The sequence below is a fragment of the Pungitius pungitius genome, chromosome 21, assembly GCF_949316345.1.
Source record: "Pungitius pungitius chromosome 21, fPunPun2.1, whole genome shotgun sequence".
NCBI classification, from domain to species: Eukaryota; Metazoa; Chordata; class Actinopteri; order Perciformes; family Gasterosteidae; genus Pungitius; species Pungitius pungitius.
The window spans coordinates 530,025-549,002 of NC_084920.1; the positions used below are offsets into that span (position 1 = coordinate 530,025).

The 18,978-nt window shown below is 45.1% G+C and overlaps 1 protein-coding gene across 3 annotated transcripts in view; it reads right to left on the bottom strand.

Annotated features, from left to right (window-relative positions):
- Positions 1-18,978, bottom strand: part of LOC119212822 (glutamate receptor ionotropic, delta-1-like) — a 112,357-nt gene that overhangs the window by 14,131 nt on the left and 79,248 nt on the right. For all 3 annotated transcript variants that reach the window (XM_037463619.2, XM_037463618.2, XM_037463620.2), the window contains exons 4-8: positions 18,181-18,386; positions 4,496-4,549; positions 3,016-3,189; positions 1,535-1,696; positions 198-317 (exon numbers count right to left, since the gene is read on the bottom strand). In XM_037463619.2, the coding sequence (XP_037319516.2) occupies positions 198-317; positions 1,535-1,696; positions 3,016-3,189; positions 4,496-4,549; positions 18,181-18,386 (716 nt within the window). The remainder of the gene's footprint in view (positions 1-197; positions 318-1,534; positions 1,697-3,015; positions 3,190-4,495; positions 4,550-18,180; positions 18,387-18,978) is intronic.

Sequence of the window (18,978 nt, forward strand, 5' to 3'; positions counted from 1 at the left end):
GGTCAACGAGGAAGAGAACGTCATCCTCTCTCTCTAGATGTCTCTCATTCATACCTCAGTCATCCCTTCACCATCATGTCATTCATTCATTTCATTTGGGAAACCGTCTGGTTCAAAGACAGAGAGAGACCAGACCTCAGCCACCTCCCCTCCCCCCCCCCTCTAATGCCCCCCCCCCCCTCACGGAGGGAACTCACCCTCTTCACGTCTTTGCCGAAGGTCTCGCTGAAGCTGGAGCCGAGGATCTCGAACTGGACGTGAGAGTTGGAGCCTCCGTCCTTGAAGTCCATCGTCCCCGTCAGACCTGAGATGTTCCCCTGGAGCAGGAGGTGGAGGAGAGGCTTCAGAACACCAGTAAGCTTCAGAGCTGCTCCATCTGTGACCTCCTGCTTTAGTAGTGTATTTTCAGGTTGAACAGGCTCTGGAAGCTCCTGCATTAAAGCACGTTTTATCTCGTAGACTTTAGCTCGTCAGTAATGTTAAAAATTAATGAGGTGAGGGAGAATAAGGAAACTGAGGAGATATTAAGGGAGGTGGAACAGAGACGGAAGACTTCCTGTTCCTTTGGAAGTCCTTCTCATGAAGCACTGTGATTTAAACACTGGGTTTTAAACATAGTTTATCACCGCGTTCAAACTCAAACAAACTACTGAACTGGATTCTAACCGTCCTTTCTTCTCAGGAAGGTTCCTCGCTGAGTGAAGAGGCTCCATGATACGAGCTGTTTGTCTAATGCTAAGGAAAGGAGCTTCAATGCTTCCATTAACCGCTGGACCAGCCTTCACCAGAGGAGACAAAAGGTAGAAGATAACGCAGATCATGTGAGTAACCGTCACATGACTCATGAATGTTAATCAAGTGTCACTTTGAAGCTGGTTGTTTGTGTCGTCTGCATGACTCTCGCTGTAAGGACACCTGAAGGCATCTCAGAGGCTTCTTTGTGACGTCACCAACATGCGTCTCCGTCCTACGCCGGGCTTCCTGTCTTTAGTCATGTGATGGGAGAAACGTCTCATCACATGACTAAAGACACGATCCCACCTCCGTCTGCAGAGCGCTGAACTCTGACAGAAGACGCTGCGTCTTTCAATTAAATCACGTAACAACTCGTTTCATTTAATGCAACGTAATATATATATATATATATATATGAGAACAAAGGTCGAATCAGAGCGTGAGAGCAGAGGCCTCAGTGTCGGCCCTGAGGCACATCGGCTTTAAGAAGGTCTGATCTCTTTCACTGTATCTGATCACGCATTAATGACCTCTTCAAAGACTTCTGTCGATTAAATATCTTTACACCAGAAACTGTTCAACGTGAGCGATTAGCACTTAATCCGCCTCCAGCAGCTCGTTACAGAGACTCCTTCACTACGCAAAAGTCCAAATACCTGCTGGAACGCTGAAGATGAATCAGCCTCAACAAACGTGCAAAGCATCGCGTTGGCCCTGAACGCACCGCCATGTGGTGCTTAAAAAACGCATTGCGTTGGCCCTGAACGCACCTCCATGTGGTGCTTAAAAAACGCTGTACCTTCTGGATGGTCTCCAGCATGGACCAGCCTCCGTTCCAGGGCTTGGTGGACTTCTTGATGCAGTTGAGGCTGGCCATGCTGTGCCACTTCCTGTCCTCCAGCTTCCTGTAGAAGGCGTTGGCCATCATCAGCACACTGTCGTACAGGTAGAGGTTGGACACCTGCAGAGACAGATCCATATTCATCTCGTACATAGACACTGAGCTTTAATGGAAATGAAGGTTTCATGGTACCAAATGTTTGATACTTTTCATACTTTTCTAATTAAATGTTTGATAATGCCGGATTCAAATTCATTTTGTTCACATATGTTTTTACTGAGAAAATGTAATATATCAACATAAAACTTCACCATTTCATCACTTAAATTAAGAGAATTTCTTTTAATTAATATTTAGTAAGTATTATTAAATGTTTAAATATGCAGATGAGGCTTGAGTCTTTAAATCTATGGACACTTATAATAATAATAATTCTGAATATTTATTCATTCTCGTCCTGCTGCTAATATCCATTAAACCACATCACAGAGGACAAAGTATGATGCTTGTTTAGTGCACGGTAAAAAAATATATCAACAGAAATCATCATTAAACATCAATAACCATCAAGAAGAATCAATAACCATCAAAAAGAAACAATTACAGACAAGTGCTTTTCACTCAAAACCGGACACGCGTGTCACACATCCTCTGCTGGCTCAGAGCCAACACACACACACAGACACAGACACACACACACACACACACACACACACACACACACACACAGAGGGAGGAGAGCTAGTTGCTCGTCCACTTGTAATCCTGTCTTCTCTCACCCTGGGCTGCTGAGGGTGGAGGACACACACTGTGACGAATCACACACTCTGTCACTCAGAGTCGCACACACGCAGACACACACACACACACACACACACAGACACGTCAAAGCAGAGAGCAGAAACCAAATGCAGGGTGACAAATGAGCATCACTGTGTCCAGCTGACTGACATGAAGTCCATGCAGTATGCTGCCTGAGGCGCACACACAGAGACACACACACACACACACAGACACACACACACACACAGAAGTTTGAGATGTGAAAAGAGAAGAAACTGAGGAAAGCGACGGAGCCACAAAAGAAGATGAATTGCAGCCCGAGCTGAGAAAACAGAGATGATGACCAAGACTAAAGGGTCAAACCTGATTGAAAAAAGAAAATACGTTTGATTCCAGATTATTAACTAAAAATGTAAATATGATAATAATAATAATTTTCAAATTGAATTGCTTTGTTTGGCCTGACTAAAGGTGCTGCATTTGTTAAGTTAAAAATGTATCTTAAGTCTTTTTCCTTAAATACACACATGAACACAGCAGGAAAAAGATGTTTCTTCCATCGTTGTTGTCGGTAACCAACTGATGAACCATCTCCCAGTAAACCCAGTAACCCCAGCGGACCCCCAGTCAGGGACCGTCACAGAACCCCCCCTCACCTCCAGGTTCTGCAGGTAGCCTTCTTGGGGGTCACACAGCAGGGAGGAGATCCGGTGGTTGTGCCTCATGCAGCGCGAGCCTCCGTCCCTCCACGCGGGGAAAATCTGCCGTATCACCGTCATGCGCCCCAGTGCACTGTGGGTAAGCTCCAGGATCTCTGTGTCGCTAATTTCCTGCATGGACAACAGGAAGAAGGCGTCACTCAACACAAAAACATCTTTTAAACCCATTTTATTGGAGTAAAAGAATTTCTGAAAGAGACCTGTCAATTATCATTTCTGGTGGCTAATTAAAAAAAGGAAATTAAAGTCAGAGGACTGTGCATCTCATTTATGTGAGATTCATTTTACAGAAAAAAAAAGAAAGACAGACCCAATTTTGATGCTAACATGCTAATTAGCATTAAGCAGCACATGAGAGACCACTCACACATGAGTCGCGTAATATTTTAATTAAAGAACGTTCATTTTTTTATCGAGTCGCTCTCGTTAACAGCAGCCTAACGAGTCATGCAGGAGACCAGGAGACAAGGAGAGAGGAAAGGAGGCAAAGCCTTGATGGATTGGCCCGTGGATTCGGAGAGAGAGGGTTTGACCACCAACATCTGGAGCATCTGTCATGTGACACGCGTCCTCTGATTTAAAGAATCTGTTTTCTGGTAACGAGCTTCTGCCTCCACATCAAAGACATTTTAAAAGACAGAGGGACGTTCTCTCTTTTCCTTTGTGTTGGTGTCAGGAGGTCGTTTCCTGGTGGACGGGTCCTTGAAGTCCAGTTCTCGTCATGTGAGTTTCCATATTTGGTCATTCAGGTGTTTTTCAGTTGTGTTTGAAATATTGCGTCTACGTACTTGTATCTGCTGTTTGATTTGATTTGTGTTTAGTTTACGGTAAAACGCTGTAAACTTTGAACATTCCTCAGAAAAATAAAATTAAATAAATAAATAAAAATGTTATGCTCATGGCTGAGTTTGTCCTACACGGTGTGTTCAGGGACCATTGGAAATATGACAGGTTTAAAGAAAATCTGCTTTTTAATCCTTCCTGCAGGGGTGGGGGGAGGGGGGGGCACAAACATGCATCTATTTCTTTTATTCTCAGACTCAAACACAAAAAAAAGTAGCATGCTCTTATTGTGAAAATGTACAGCCGGTCCTTTGATCAAAGAGTTGTTTTAATGGTGGCTTTTCTCCTGCCGACGACTCTTCTTAGGTGACAATGAGCCTCGTTTCCCCCCCCCCCCCGCCCTCCCTCTCCCCCGTCTGTCTCCCGGCAACAAGTCGAATGATAACCCACAGAAAGGTAAAAAAACTAATTGGGCTCCTTCCATAAGAATGCAGCTCTTCTATTAGACGTAAAGGCTGCGAGAAGCCAAACAGGAAGTGGCTTCACTGCAACATAGAAATATGTAATTATATACATATTGCATATTGCATGTATATGTATATATGCATGTATGTGATTGGTGTGAAGCTCTCACCTCGTTCACAAACACCCAGTGGCTGTCTTTAGAGGCCAGGTTGGTTTCCACCGCCTGCACAGAGAGAAAAATGAATTCAACAGAACAGCAGTGTTATTTTTTAAGGTGGTTTATTCTTTAAAGTTCAGTTATTTTTACTTTCACAGCAGACTGGGCTTCATGGGGGGGGGGGGGGTCACTCCAGGTGTATTCAGACCAACAACAGCTTTATTAAATATTAAACGTTGAGGTAGAAGACGAGCGTGACACTTATGATTAAATCTAAAATCTAAACGACATCGATCTAAAAGGTCACATGACACGTTCAGGCCATTTAAGGAAAAAAGGAGGATGATTCTCTCTCTCTCTTTCTCTCTCTCGCCCCTCAACACCATAAGAAGAGCTCACAGAGGGAGATGGAGACTGAAGAGGGACCAGAGTGCCACCATTATAAAGAGCAGGTGATCTCTCCGCATGACGATGACTGTGTGTGTGTCTGTGTGTGTGTGTCTGTGTGTGTGTGTTACGTTGAGCAATGTACAGTTTTTATGCTTTGAAAACATTTCTGAACACATACATGTATGTTCTTATGTATACATACATACATGTATGTTCTTATGTATACATACATACATACATGTTCTTATGTATACATACATACATACATGTTCTTATGTATACATACATACATGTTCTTATGTATACATACATACATGTTCTTATGTATACATACATACATGTTCTTATGTATACATACATACATGTTCTTATGTATACATACATACATGTTCTTATGTATACATACATACATGTTCTTATGTATACATACATACATGTATGTATGTATGTATGTATGTATGTATGTATGTATGTATGTATGTATGTATGTATGTATGTATGTATGTATGTATGTATGTATGTATGTATGTATGTATGTATGTATGTATGTATGTATGTATGTATGTATGTATGTATGTATGTATGTATGTATGTATGTATGTATGTATGTATGTATGTATGTATACATACATACATGTATGTTCTTATGTATACATACATACATGTATGTTCTTATGTATACATACATACATGTATGTTCTTATGTATACATACATACATGTATGTTCTTATGTATACATACATATATGTATGTTCTTATGTATACATACATGTATGTTCTTATGTATACATACATACATGTACTCTGCTTCAGACCATGAACCACCACTAAGATCCCAGTTGGACTTCACTGCTGCTTTCTCGTTTCTAATCTGCAGTCCCTGAATGACCAGAGACGCTCCCCCCGCTAACGCTAACAGCTAAAAGCTAACGCTGGAGCATCGCTCCCCCCCCCCCCCCCCCCGCTAACGCTAACAGGTAAAAGCTAACGCTGGAGCTGAAAGAACACACCAAAGAGAGGGAGAGAGTCACTTGGGTTCATGTATTCACCAAGCAGGCAGAGGCCATCACCTAACATCTGGGCCAGACATGGGGGGGGGGGGGGGGGACTCGGCGCGGTTATCGATCCGCCTCCCAGAATCACCAAACCCCCCCTCGCCCCCCCACTGACTTTCCATCAGCTGGTTTGCATACAGAGGGGCGGCATGGCGGAGAGAATATGTAGAGAATATATAGCGACACGGAGGGCTTTTGACCTCAATCATAACATGCAGATGTGATAAGAGGGAGGGCGGGGGGGGGGGGGGGCGACGGGGGGGTGGGGGGGGGGGGCTGAGGGGAATACGTGTGGTTTAGTGTGTCTTGGTCTTTTTAAAAGGCACAAGGGTGAGATGGGAAAGATGGGAGGAAAGAAAAGAGCAAACATAGAACATGGGTTTTTAACTGTGAGAGTGTGTGTGAGAGAGTTTGTGTGTGTGTGTGTGTGTGTGTGTGTGTGTGTGTTTCACTTTTCACTGAGGAGCCATTTGATCCCAAGGCCTCATGGGAAAAAACCCACACCCATAACACACAACAACATGATGTACTCTAGAGCTTTGAAGGCCATCGGTGTCCTCACACAGGGATTGGACAGGAAGACACTGCAGGGGGAGCTGGACCGAGGGCAAACAAACTCACTCCAACTCGTTGCTAGGCAACCAGTGATGCAACGGCGAGGAGTCCGCAAGCAGAAAATGAGTATGCGACACCACGTTTCTCTGCCGCGTTTACAATGTGTGTGTGTGTGTCTGTGTGTGTGTGTCTGTGTGTGTCTCTCCACCAAGGGGCTCTCGTGGCTGATTAGCTCTCAGGAACAATATGGCCAGAGACAGAATGGGCCATCGATTCCCCCGGCAGCGCCAAGATGGCCGCTCTGCTACGAGTGGTCACCATGAGTGTGTGTGTGTGAGTCTGTGTGTGAGTGTGTGTGTGTGAGTGTGTGTGAGTGTGTGAAAGAGATAATGAGGATGAAGAGGGAAGCCTCTGTGTTTGTGTGCATGTTTCTGACTATCAAGCTGCTCCTCACAACGACAGGAGAACAGGCCTCATCAAACCAGGAGGAGTCTGTCTAGATCTGGAAAATCCCCTGAGGAAGAAAACCAGGAAGCAGAAGGAGGAAGAGGAGGAGGAAACTGCTCTCATCTTCATTTAGGAGATTGATGAGGAGCAGCTTACCGATGATGAAGCTGCTGGAGGAAAGCTCCTTTTAGAGAGTTATGGTCCACTCCAGTGTGTACTACTAGTGTGAGTGTCTTCATACATCGATTAGTGTCAGTGTGCGTGTGTGTGTGTGTGTGTGTGTGTGTGTGTGAGTGAGAGCCAGGAAACGTCATTCAATCATCAGTATTTGACAGATATTTTAAATGCAAAGTTCCAACTGCAGGTGTTAAAGCCCATTGAGCTGTGACAGCCTACAGGTGTGCGTGTGTGTGTGTGTGTGTGTGTGTGAGTGTGTGTGAGTTTACGGTCTGATGACAGCAGCTGAAAACATAATATGATGTTTTCTGGCTTCTGGTTTTTATATTTTTTAACGAACAAATGATTCAAAATAAAAGTCCAAACCGGATTCTTTGGGGGGGGGGGGGGGGGGAAGGACACATTCTTTAAATATTGGACTTTCTTCATTTGATGGCGAGCTGGACATCATTTCACGGTTCACGGTTCCATGTTGATGATTAAAATCATCCATCATCTGCAACTTTTAAAGCTAAAAGGTAAGAAACAGCAGCAGTGCGCCGGAAGCAATTAGCCCCCAAATCACAGCCCCCCCCCCCAACTAAATAACTGTCAGGAATGTAAACAACCAACATGGCCGCTGTTGTTTTTTGTTGAATTTATTCATATAAAACATGATTTTGATACAATATGAAATAATATAAGCTAAGCTACGGTGGTTTTTCACCAGCATTCTTTCTAAAATCAGCTTGTGGACGTCAGCTCAGAGGATGAAGGGGGGGGGGTGACTGGGGGGGGGGGGGTGAAGCTGGTTTAGTGGAAGTGGGTGGGTGCAGATGTGGAGCCACTTTAACTCAACAGACTCCTGCTCTCACCTCGATACCACAATAAAAGCCCCAGGCACCGGAATGTGTCATATTTCTCTCATGAATACCGTCTTTTCAAAATAAACTTCCATGCGAGTCGTAGCCGCCATTCTAAACGATCAAGACTTGGATATAGATGGATATCTGTAAATTAGGCTTTGCCACGAATGCTGGATGAGACGTTTTAAAACAGAAGTTCAGTCAAATCAGCAAAAAAGATGGAGACGTGTTGGTGGACGTTTGGAGGAGGAATCCAGTAAAGTGAAGATGGACGCTATGTACCTTCAGTGTGTGGAACATCTCTCTGAGCAGCACAAAAGGACCTTTGTTGTCCTGCTGCAGCAGACGTGAACACTCAAGCACCAAAAAGAGCAGGAATCGTTTAATCGGGACATTGGGAGGAGCAGAGAGCTTCGTGTCTGAGGCCTCCTCTCCGCAGGAGGCCTCAGACACGACGTCCGAGCTGCTGGAACATCTGCAGCTACACAAACAGCAGCAGGGAGGCGTGTGAATAGCGGCTCTGAGTGACGTAGTTTTATTTTTAACAAAGTTCATTCACAAGTTTCAAAAAATGCCCCTAATTATGAAATGGTTCTCATTTCCCATCCTGGTCTCCTGCCAGTATCAGAGTAGTGAAATGTTCCATCATTCATCTCATGTAAGGGTGCATTAACATTCTTAATATTATTATTATTACTCAATAATATTACAGATCTCAGGTGGTTTCTATTCAGAGTTCATCATCCCGATAGTTCCTCGTTTAAGATCATTTTAAATTCATTGGTTAAAATCACACGATTTGAGTCAGTTACGGTGTTTTAAAGACCCAATAAGTCCCGCCTCCGGAACTCGGACCGGCCAATCACAGGGGAGCATTAACCTGCTCTCCATGACCATATAAACGTCATTTTAAAGCTAAAATACTGATTTACTGAAGGTCAGCACATGCCAAAGGTCACATGGTTATAATGTGAAACTGAAGGAACATCTATAAATCTGTGGAGGAGGAACAGAAGAAGCTTCCTGGGAGGGAGACAAAGACACGTGATGACATGAAGGACCGAAGACCAGCGGGAATAAACACAAGGACACAGGTACAGCCAGTGGTACCAGTACTACGAGTACTACGAGCAATACCAGTACTACAAGTACTACGAGCACTACGAGTACTACGAGTACTACGAGAAGGATCAGAGTTTATCTGTTGGAGCCACCACTCAGATGTGTAATCTCTGCAAATATGAGAGAAAACTATGTGTAAACATACACAACACGATGCGCTGTGACGCGCACACACACACACACACACAGACACACACACACTCTCAGTAAAAGGTTGTACTGGTGTTCTGCTCCCAGCGTTATGAGCACCATGGCAAACATTTGTTATTCAGCTCAACACCTCAGGCTGTACACACACACATGCACACACACACACACACACACACACACACGTGTGTGCGTCCTCTCGCTGCTGCTCCAATGTCACTGGAGCTAAAAGTCTGAACTCGTATGTGTGTGTGTGAACGTGTGTGTTAGTGTGTGTGTTGTTGTGTAATCACACAGAATATTGTATCAACATCGCTGCATGTTTTCCTTCCATCAACAATAAATCTTTATTGATTAAACAAACGGCTGTAAATCTGTTTGTTTGTTTGTTTATTTATTTATTTATCTACTTCACAACAACAAAGTGCACTTCTGGTCACAAGAGTCATCTCATATGTTACATGTAACATGTGTCATACAACATTCATCAGCTCCATGAAGGAGGTGGTCTCACTTAGGAGGTGGTCTCACGTAGAAGGAGGTTTCATGTAGAAGGTGGTTTCATGTAGAAGGTGGTCTCATGTAGAAGGAGGTGGTCTCAAGTAGGAGGAGGTTTCATGTAGAAGGTGGTTTCATGTAGAAGGTGGTCTCATGTAGAAGGAGGTGGTCTCAAGTAGGAGGAGGTCTCATGTAGAAGGTGGTTTCATGTAGAAGGAGGTTTCATGTAGAAGGTGGTCTCATGTAGAAGGTGGTCTCATGTAGAAGGTGGTTTCATGTAGAAGGAGGTTTCATGTAGAAGGTGGTCTCATGTAGAAGGTGGTCTCATGTAGAAGGAGGTTTCATGTAGAAGGTGGTCTCATGTAGAAGGTGGTCTCATGTAGAAGGAGGTTTCATGTAGAAGGTGGTCTCATGTAGAAGGTGGTCTCATGTAGAAGGAGGTTTCATGTAGAAGGAGGTTTCATGTAGAAGGTGGTCTCATGTAGAAGGTGGTCTCATGTAGAAGGAGGTTTCATGTAGAAGGTGGTTTCATGTAGAAGGTGGTTTCATGTAGAAGGAGGTTTCATGTAGAAGGTGGTCTCATGTAGAAGGTGGTCTCATGTAGAAGGAGGTTTCATGTAGAAGGTGGTCTCATGTAGAAGGTGGTCTCATGTAGAAGGAGGTTTCATGTAGAAGGTGGTTTCATGTAGAAGGTGGTTTCATGTAGAAGGAGGTCTCATGTAGAAGGTGGTTTCATGTAGAAGGAGGTTTCATGTAGAAGGTGGTCTCATGTAGAAGGAGGTTTCATGTAGAAGGTGGTCTCATGTAGAAGGTGGTTTCATGTAGAAGGAGGTCTCATGTAGAAGGTGGTTTCATGTAGAAGGTGGTTTCATGTAGAAGGTGGTTTCATGTAGAAGGTGGTTTCATGTAGAAGGAGGTTTCATGTAGAAGGTGGTTTCATGTAGAAGGAGGTTTCATGTAGAAGGTGGTCTCATGTAGAAGGTGGTCTCATGTAGAAGGTGGTTTCATGTAGAAGGAGGTTTCATGTAGAAGGTGGTTTCATGTAGAAGGAGGTTTCATGTAGAAGGTGGTTTCATGTAGAAGGTGGTTTCATGTAGAAGGAGGTCTCATGTAGAAGGTGGTTTCATGTAGAAGGAGGTTTCATGTAGAAGGTGGTCTCATGTAGAAGGTGGTTTCATGTAGAAGGAGGTCTCATGTAGAAGGTGGTTTCATGTAGAAGGAGGTTTCATGTAGAAGGTGGTCTCATGTAGAAGGTGGTCTCATGTAGAAGGTGGTCTCATGTAGAAGGAGGTTTCATGTAGAAGGTGGTCTCATGTAGAAGGTGGTCTCATGTAGAAGGAGGTTTCATGTAGAAGGTGGTTTCATGTAGAAGGTGGTTTCATGTAGAAGGAGGTCTCATGTAGAAGGTGGTTTCATGTAGAAGGAGGTTTCATGTAGAAGGTGGTCTCATGTAGAAGGTGGTCTCATGTAGAAGGAGGTTTCATGTAGAAGGTGGTTTCATGTAGAAGGAGGTTTCATGTAGAAGGTGGTTTCATGTAGAAGGTGGTCTCATGTAGAAGGAGGTGGTCTCAAGTAGGAGGTGGTCTCAAGTAGGAGGAGGTTTCATGTAGAAGGTGTTCTCACGTAGAAGGAGGTTTCATGTAGAAGGTGGTTTCATGTAGAAGGTGGTCTCATGTAGAAGGAGGTGGTCTCAAGTAGGAGGAGGTCTCATGTAGAAGGTGGTTTCATGTAGAAGGAGGTTTCATGTAGAAGGTGGTCTCATGTAGAAGGTGGTTTCATGTAGAAGGAGGTTTCATGTAGAAGGTGGTCTCATGTAGAAGGTGGTCTCATGTAGAAGGAGGTTTCATGTAGAAGGTGGTCTCATGTAGAAGGTGGTCTCATGTAGAAGGAGGTTTCATGTAGAAGGTGGTCTCATGTAGAAGGTGGTCTCATGTAGAAGGAGGTTTCATGTAGAAGGTGGTTTCATGTAGAAGGTGGTTTCATGTAGAAGGAGGTCTCATGTAGAAGGTGGTTTCATGTAGAAGGAGGTTTCATGTAGAAGGTGGTCTCATGTAGAAGGTGGTCTCATGTAGAAGGAGGTTTCATGTAGAAGGTGGTTTCATGTAGAAGGTGGTTTCATGTAGAAGGTGGTCTCACGTAGAAGGTGGTCTCACGTAGAAGGTGGTCTCACGTAGAAGGTGGTCTCACGTAGAAGGTGGTCTCATGTAGAAGGAGGTTTCATGTAGAAGGTGGTCTCATGTAGAAGGTGGTCTCATGTAGAAGGAGGTTTCATGTAGAAGGTGGTTTCATGTAGAAGGTGGTCTCACATAGAAGGTGGTCTCATGTAGAAGGAGGTGGTCTCATGTAGAAGGTGGTGTCACGTAGTACGAGGTGGTTTCATGTAGAAGGTGGTCTCACGTAGAAGGTGGTTTCATGTAGAAGGTGGTGGTCTTAAGCTCCTTCACCCTCTCAGAGGCTTTTCGAAGGACCCCACGAGACGCACAGAACTACCGTGGGGTGCGACGAGGTCTTCGTAGAGTCCTCAGGACCGACTTCGCTCACAAACTCCATCCCACCCAGAGCATGCTGGGAAACGCTCACAGGGGGGACGACCCGTTTCAAGGGTAAATGTGGCCTTTGGATTAGAGACCAGTCGGGCCTAAAGGTAAAGTACTCCACCCCCCCCCAGTGAGGTTATGTCATCTCCTCTATTTAACATTCACGCTCTTTTCGTCTGGTTTCTCCTCCCTGGGGGGACACAGCTGGCCTCCCGTTGGGACCAGAAGTCACATCCATGGGAGACAATGACGAGTCCGTCCTCCATAATTATGTTTTGACGATCTTCGAGGGCTGCTTCGTGCCCCTGGGGGGCCGTCTTTCATTTACTGACCCCCCCTGGCGGCTGTTTCTCTTCCAGACGAGCTGAAGGAAATGGAACGAGCGACGCACCTTGATGATGTCACTAAAGGGCGCGTGTTTCATCACTTCCTGTCGGTCCAGAGGAGAAACGTCTTCTCAAGTGAAGCTACTTTTGTTTCTTCCCTGAAGACGTCCGAGAGAAAGGAAGCAGGACGTTCGGATTGAAACACCTCGATAGTACTTCCTGTCAGCTGACTACTTACATGTAATGACTTTGCTATGTTCATCACAGCGTGTGCCCCCCCCCGATGGAAACGCTGCACACAAGCAGCCAGAGGTTCCGTTTTTTAACCGTTAAATGCAATTACTCGCTGTGGCCTTTTGTAGCAGCACGAAAACTCTTCTCAATTATTTTAAAGTCTGTGATTTTAATAATTCATGGACACGCGCCGGCCTTCTGCTGGAGAACAGGGGGGGGGAGGGAGCGCCCCCGAGGCGAGTGCGCCGCATCCTGGCCAATCAGAGCGCTCCGCTTAAAGGAACCTCTCTGTTGATCCCTTATGGAGGGAGACACAAAGCGTCACCCAGAATCCTTTGGGGCGCTCGATACAAAACGCATTTCTCCTCATTTCCCTTAAAACGTTCGGCGCAGATGTTTAATAAAAGGAGCAAGTGTGCAGCTGGAGCCCCGTGACGGAGGAGGAGGTGCTGCAGGAGCACGGCGAGCCGCTCATTGATTGGACGACAGGGTCCAAGATTTAAAAATAAATAAATCTCTCTCTTTGGCCAACGAAAACAAAGAGAAAAACAAGAGGATGAAAAATCATTTTTCCAGAGGGTCTTGTTAGTTTCAAACTGTGTGTGTGTGTGTGTGTGTCTGTGTGTGTGCGTCGTTAAGCACGCAGTCTGAAACGACCTTTTCTCTCGGTAGGTTTCCAACTTCTCCGAAAACACGCAATGTGAGAAATATAGCGTATGTTTGCTACATAATTAGAACAATACTACATATATATATATATATATATATATACATATGTGTGTATATATATATATATGTATACACATATACACAGTGATCCGTGTGCTGAACACAATCATCCTTTTGTGTCTCTTCTCTTAGTTCTGGAGCCTCGTGGTTTCCTGCATCTTTGATTCGTTCGACATAATCTGCGTAGAAGTGAAGTGATGCGAAGTACACGGAGCCCACAGGGGGGGGAGGGGGGGGGGGTAACACTCCCTGATCCTCCCCCGGGTTTCTCCTCTGTGTGTGTGTGTGTGTGTGTGTGTGTGTGTGTGTGTGAGAACCCACAGGTGGTTTCCACGTCTCAGGTGTATCTGAGTCTAATTGGTCTCTGAGGAGTAGTTGGTGAGATAAACACTGGCGTGTGGATCGTTTTAGGATGGATTAGTGGATTAGTGGATTAGTAGATTAGTAGATTAGTGGATTAGTGGAAACTAGTAACTAGTAACTTCACACTAACTTTAGGGAATCTTTAAGTTTAGCTACTTAGCAATTATGGTTTGAAAAGTATTTAATAAATGATGAAATTGCATGAATTTAAAGTAAAAATCTCTTTAAAAGCCTCCTGTGCTACACTATACTAAATACTAAATCTGATGGCATATTTTATTTATTGCAGACGTGATAATAATTATTTATTGATATCTGATCCACACGCAAACACTGCTTCATTCATTCAGCTCTCTGATGTCAAAAGACACTACGAGCTCAATAAGGGCTCCTTCCTGGTGGGGGGGGGGGGGGGCTCTGCTTTTTCTTTGACACGCCTCCCCCCTGTTCCTCCCCCGTTCCTCCCCCTCCCTTCATTAGCAATGCTCCTTCCCTCGATGGGAGACGAATGCTAGTCATTAACAACGATTAGGAAAAAAAACTAGAAAAATACAGCTGATCCCTGAGGATTCACCTCCGTTATCATAATAATACTTTGTACAAGTAGATGTATACATACATATGTGTATATATATATATATATATATATATATATATATATATATATATATATATATATATATATATATATATATATATATATGTAGGTGAGGAGGATTCTCTTCCCTTTGCTCTCTGTGAACTAAAGAGACGTCTGAATCCTCCCGTCAGGGCGGCGCTTGGTTCGGTTTCTCATGGAGGAAACGCTGTGAAGCTTCGCTCCTCGTAGACGAGCAGAACGCCCGATGTGAGGAGAGCGTTTCATCATCGTGTCCACGAGGACCAGAGAAGGAGAACTGTGAATAACTGCCATTAGAATGAGGAGAACTCGGCAGGACCACGCTTCAACGCTTTCACAGTGAAAAGTCACCTTCTGAGCCGAGGCTCATTAAACGTCTCCTGGAGACCACGAGGAACATCAGAGGAACCCAAGTCAGGTCCAACGTTCCATTTCTACTGCAAAATAAATGAATAAAAAAATAGGTTTAAATAACTAAAGTACTTAGTTGGGTTTAAATAAAGTACTTTTACTGGACTTGTGAGGGTCGTGTTTGTTCATTTCATCTTTACGACATCATATTCCTACTCAGTAAACATGTTGTTGTGTTCCTTTAACTTAAAGTATTGTATATGTGTGTGTGTGGGGGGGGGGGGGATTTGGGGTCAGTGAGATGGACAGATGGGGGCGTGGATGTCAGTGCTTGTGTTTATTGAGGTCATTTTCAATTTGCTGTTGGAGGGTTTTTGGCCCGAGGTGTAAACACACACACACACACACACACACACACACACACACACACACACACACACACACACACACACACACACACACACACACACACACACACACACACACACAAGCCTGATCTTGTCAATCTGTCATCCTGAATACTGAGCTCTAAGCCCCGCCTCCCAATCTAACCTCTCTCTCTCTCTCTCTCTCTCACACACACACACACACACAGCAGGAAGGACAAATAAGGTAAAGGTTCTGGCAGGAAGATCCATAACAGCGTGTTGTGTCATTGTTGCTCTCTGTGTGTGTTTGTGTGTCTGTGTGTGTCTGTGTGAGTGAAGTGAGATTTTGGCAAAGTTTTCAACACGTTTCTCTGACGTTCTAATTATTCTAAGAGTGCAACTTCCATTCAGCTCGGTCTCACCTTCCCACGCTGCCATGTCCCGCTGCTAATGGATGTCTCAGTGAGAGACACACACACACACACACACACACACACACACACACACACACACACACACACACACACACACACACACACACACACACACACACACACACACACACACACAGACGCTTTACTTTTGTTAAGCATGCTAACAGGCTAAACTATGATGTTAGCATGCTGAGGTTAGTGACTTAAAAACAGCCTCAAAATCATTCTTTGATCTGCACATTTATCCCTTCAAAATAAAATGCAAATTTTGTATTACTTTAATAACTTTACATTGTTACAGAAATTCCATTTGTAACTTCCTGTAATCAGTTCCTTTCCTTCTCATATTTAGTTTAAATGTCCACATTTTCATAGTTTCCTATTCTTAAATTGACGGACCCCCGTCTCTCGCCCCCCCCCCCCCTAGAATAAAATATATTATTAAAAAACTAAATTTTATCTTGAAAATACCAAAGTTTATTTTGAAAGGACAGAAATGATTGCACAAAAGGAGCAGTCATTTTTAGGCCATAAGTGAGGGTCTTTAAGTTAAAAGTTTTAAAGGTGCTCTGATTCATCGCAGCATCAAACGTCTGATCCGATCAGCGCCGCCTGGTTTAACAGCAGGAATTAATAAGCGCTAATTGGTTCATAAAGCCTTCATAAAGCCTTCATAAAGCCTTCATAAAGCCTTCATAAAGCCTTCATGCAGCCTTCATGCAGCCTACGCAGGACTCGAGAAGGGGATTTGATTTGCATGAGAAGCAGCTTGTAGCTTCTCTCTGATTAAAGCTGCCGCTTTAATGGAAACCTTCAGTAACGAGAAGTGATCTGATTTAAATGAGTTCTTTGTCTTCTCTGCTCTCGGTGCACGTTGATCACAACCACGTCACCACGTCACCACGTCACCACATCACCATGTCACCACGTCACCACGTCACCACATCACCATGTCACCACATCACCACGTCACCACGTCACCGCGTCACCACGTCACCACGTCACCACATCACCATGTCACCACGTCACCACGTCACCACATCACCATGTCACCACATCACCACGTCACCACGTCACCGCGTCACCACGTCACCACGTCACCACGTCACCACATCACCATGTCACCACATCACCACGTCACCACGTCACCACGTCACCACATCACCATGTCACCACATCACCACGTCACCGCGTCACCACGTCACCACGTCACCACGTCACCACGTCACCGACCAGGTGACATGCATCACCAGATGTTGGCGTAGCTTCAGCTGGTCTCAGCAGAGACAGAGAAGGTGTCAACTGGTGACTCTCGATCTACGGCGTAACCACGGCAACCACGATCTTCTGCACAGAGTTGTGAAGATCAACCATCTCTGTGTTCGGTGCTCTTATCTCCCCGCGACCATGAACTACCCATGATGCACTTCACTGTGTCATTGTTACGATATTTTAGTTTGCAGTCTAAGTCTAGACATTATGACGACAACACACAAGGACACACACACTCACACACAGAGACACACATCACATGTCCTGACGCTTTGATCCACAGTGACTTACATTGCGTTATAACACATGCGTTACATCCTGCCTGGGGAGCCATTAGGGGTCAGGTGTGTTGCTCAGGGACACTTTGACGTGTCACATGGTGCAGCCGGGATTCAAACCACCAACCTTCCCGCTCCAGCATCACACTACTCCATCGCCACCATCGCACACACTCACCTACACACACACACTCACCTACACACACACACACACACACACACACACACAGCTAAAAAATGACACAGGTAATAACTATTGAGTAACACTCAGCACCCCAGTGTGTGTGTGTGTGTCTTTGTGTGAACCAAGTAGGTCCATCTGTCACTCCAGGTGGTCGTTCACACTTCACACACAGGCCAAATAATAGGTCTCTGATCAGATGGATAAACACAGCTGATTCCTAATGAACTGTTTATGTGACAATAATGATAATATTAATAATAATAACAATAATAGAAAATGATCATAATAATAATGGTCATGATTTCATTATTGAAATGCAAACAATGTAAGCTGGAGTTTCTCTTAGCGACATTGACTCATGAATCAAATTACCACTAAAACTCTGATACGTCAACTAGCTGTGCATGTGTGTGTGTGTGTGTGTGTGTGTGTGTGTGTGTGTGTGTGTGTGTGTGTGTGCGTGTGTGTACATTTTTGCGTGTGCGTGTGTGCGCGCGCGTGTGCGTGTGTGTACATTTATGCGTGTGTGTGTGTGTGTGTGTGCGTGTGTACATTTATGCGTGTGCATGTGTGTGTGTGTGTGCAGGTCAGATGAACACGCTCCAACACACAGAGTCACTGATTGTCCCACACTACATGCAGGTGTGTCATTATTCAGTAAGTGAGAACACTGGGCTCCCAGCATGCAATGCACCTGTGAGAAGACGTGCACGCTCATGCATGTTTCTCTGGATGCACACACACATGCATGAGGCGACCCCTGACCTGCTGGATGAAGGTGTGCGCTCCGTGGGGGCTCAGCAGCAGGATGGCCCTGCGCAGCGTGTCCCTGTAGCGGTTCAGCTCCTCCGTCCTCATGGTGGTGAAGAGGTTGGTGAAGACCTTGCTGATGTTGCGGTCCACCCGCTGCAGGGCCACGTCCACGCCCTGCCGGGAGGTCTGGTCAAGGAAGCTCTGCAGGCCGCGGATATCTGGAGGGGGGGGGGGGGGGGGAGGGGGGGGGAGTGTGGGGGTTATCGACTGAAAGGACGAATATCAGTGAACACTGAATGGAATCAGGTCACAACAATCACACACAACCAGAACTTCATGAGCTATTTCAAAATGTTCTCATTCCAGAGGTGAAGGCTCCTCCGGGAGATGTATATAAAGTAATGCGGTTGTTTGGCCTGACCCCCCCCCGTCCCCCCCCCCGTCCCCTCGCTGTCTATTAGCGCTGACAGACAGCTTGTTCCCAGCCCGACTGAATCTCTCCTCCCACGCCGCCCTTCTCGCTGCAGCTGCTTCATCTCATGGTCCCCATGCCGCTCACTTATCCTTCACTTCCTCGCCGTGTTGTTTTTGTTCTCCATTACATTCACCTCCTCCTCCTCCTCCTCCTCCTCCTCCTCCTCAGACGTTTGTTTGACTCTCTGTGGGAGGCTTTGGGTTATCCGAGAGTGTAAATGGTTTCGTCAGCTGTGCACATCTGTCTCCTTCTCCTGGAAGACGCTGGAGACCATCAGGGAGGTAAGACGGAGAACCTCATTTGGTTTGTAGCGTTTATCACAGAGAGATTAATGT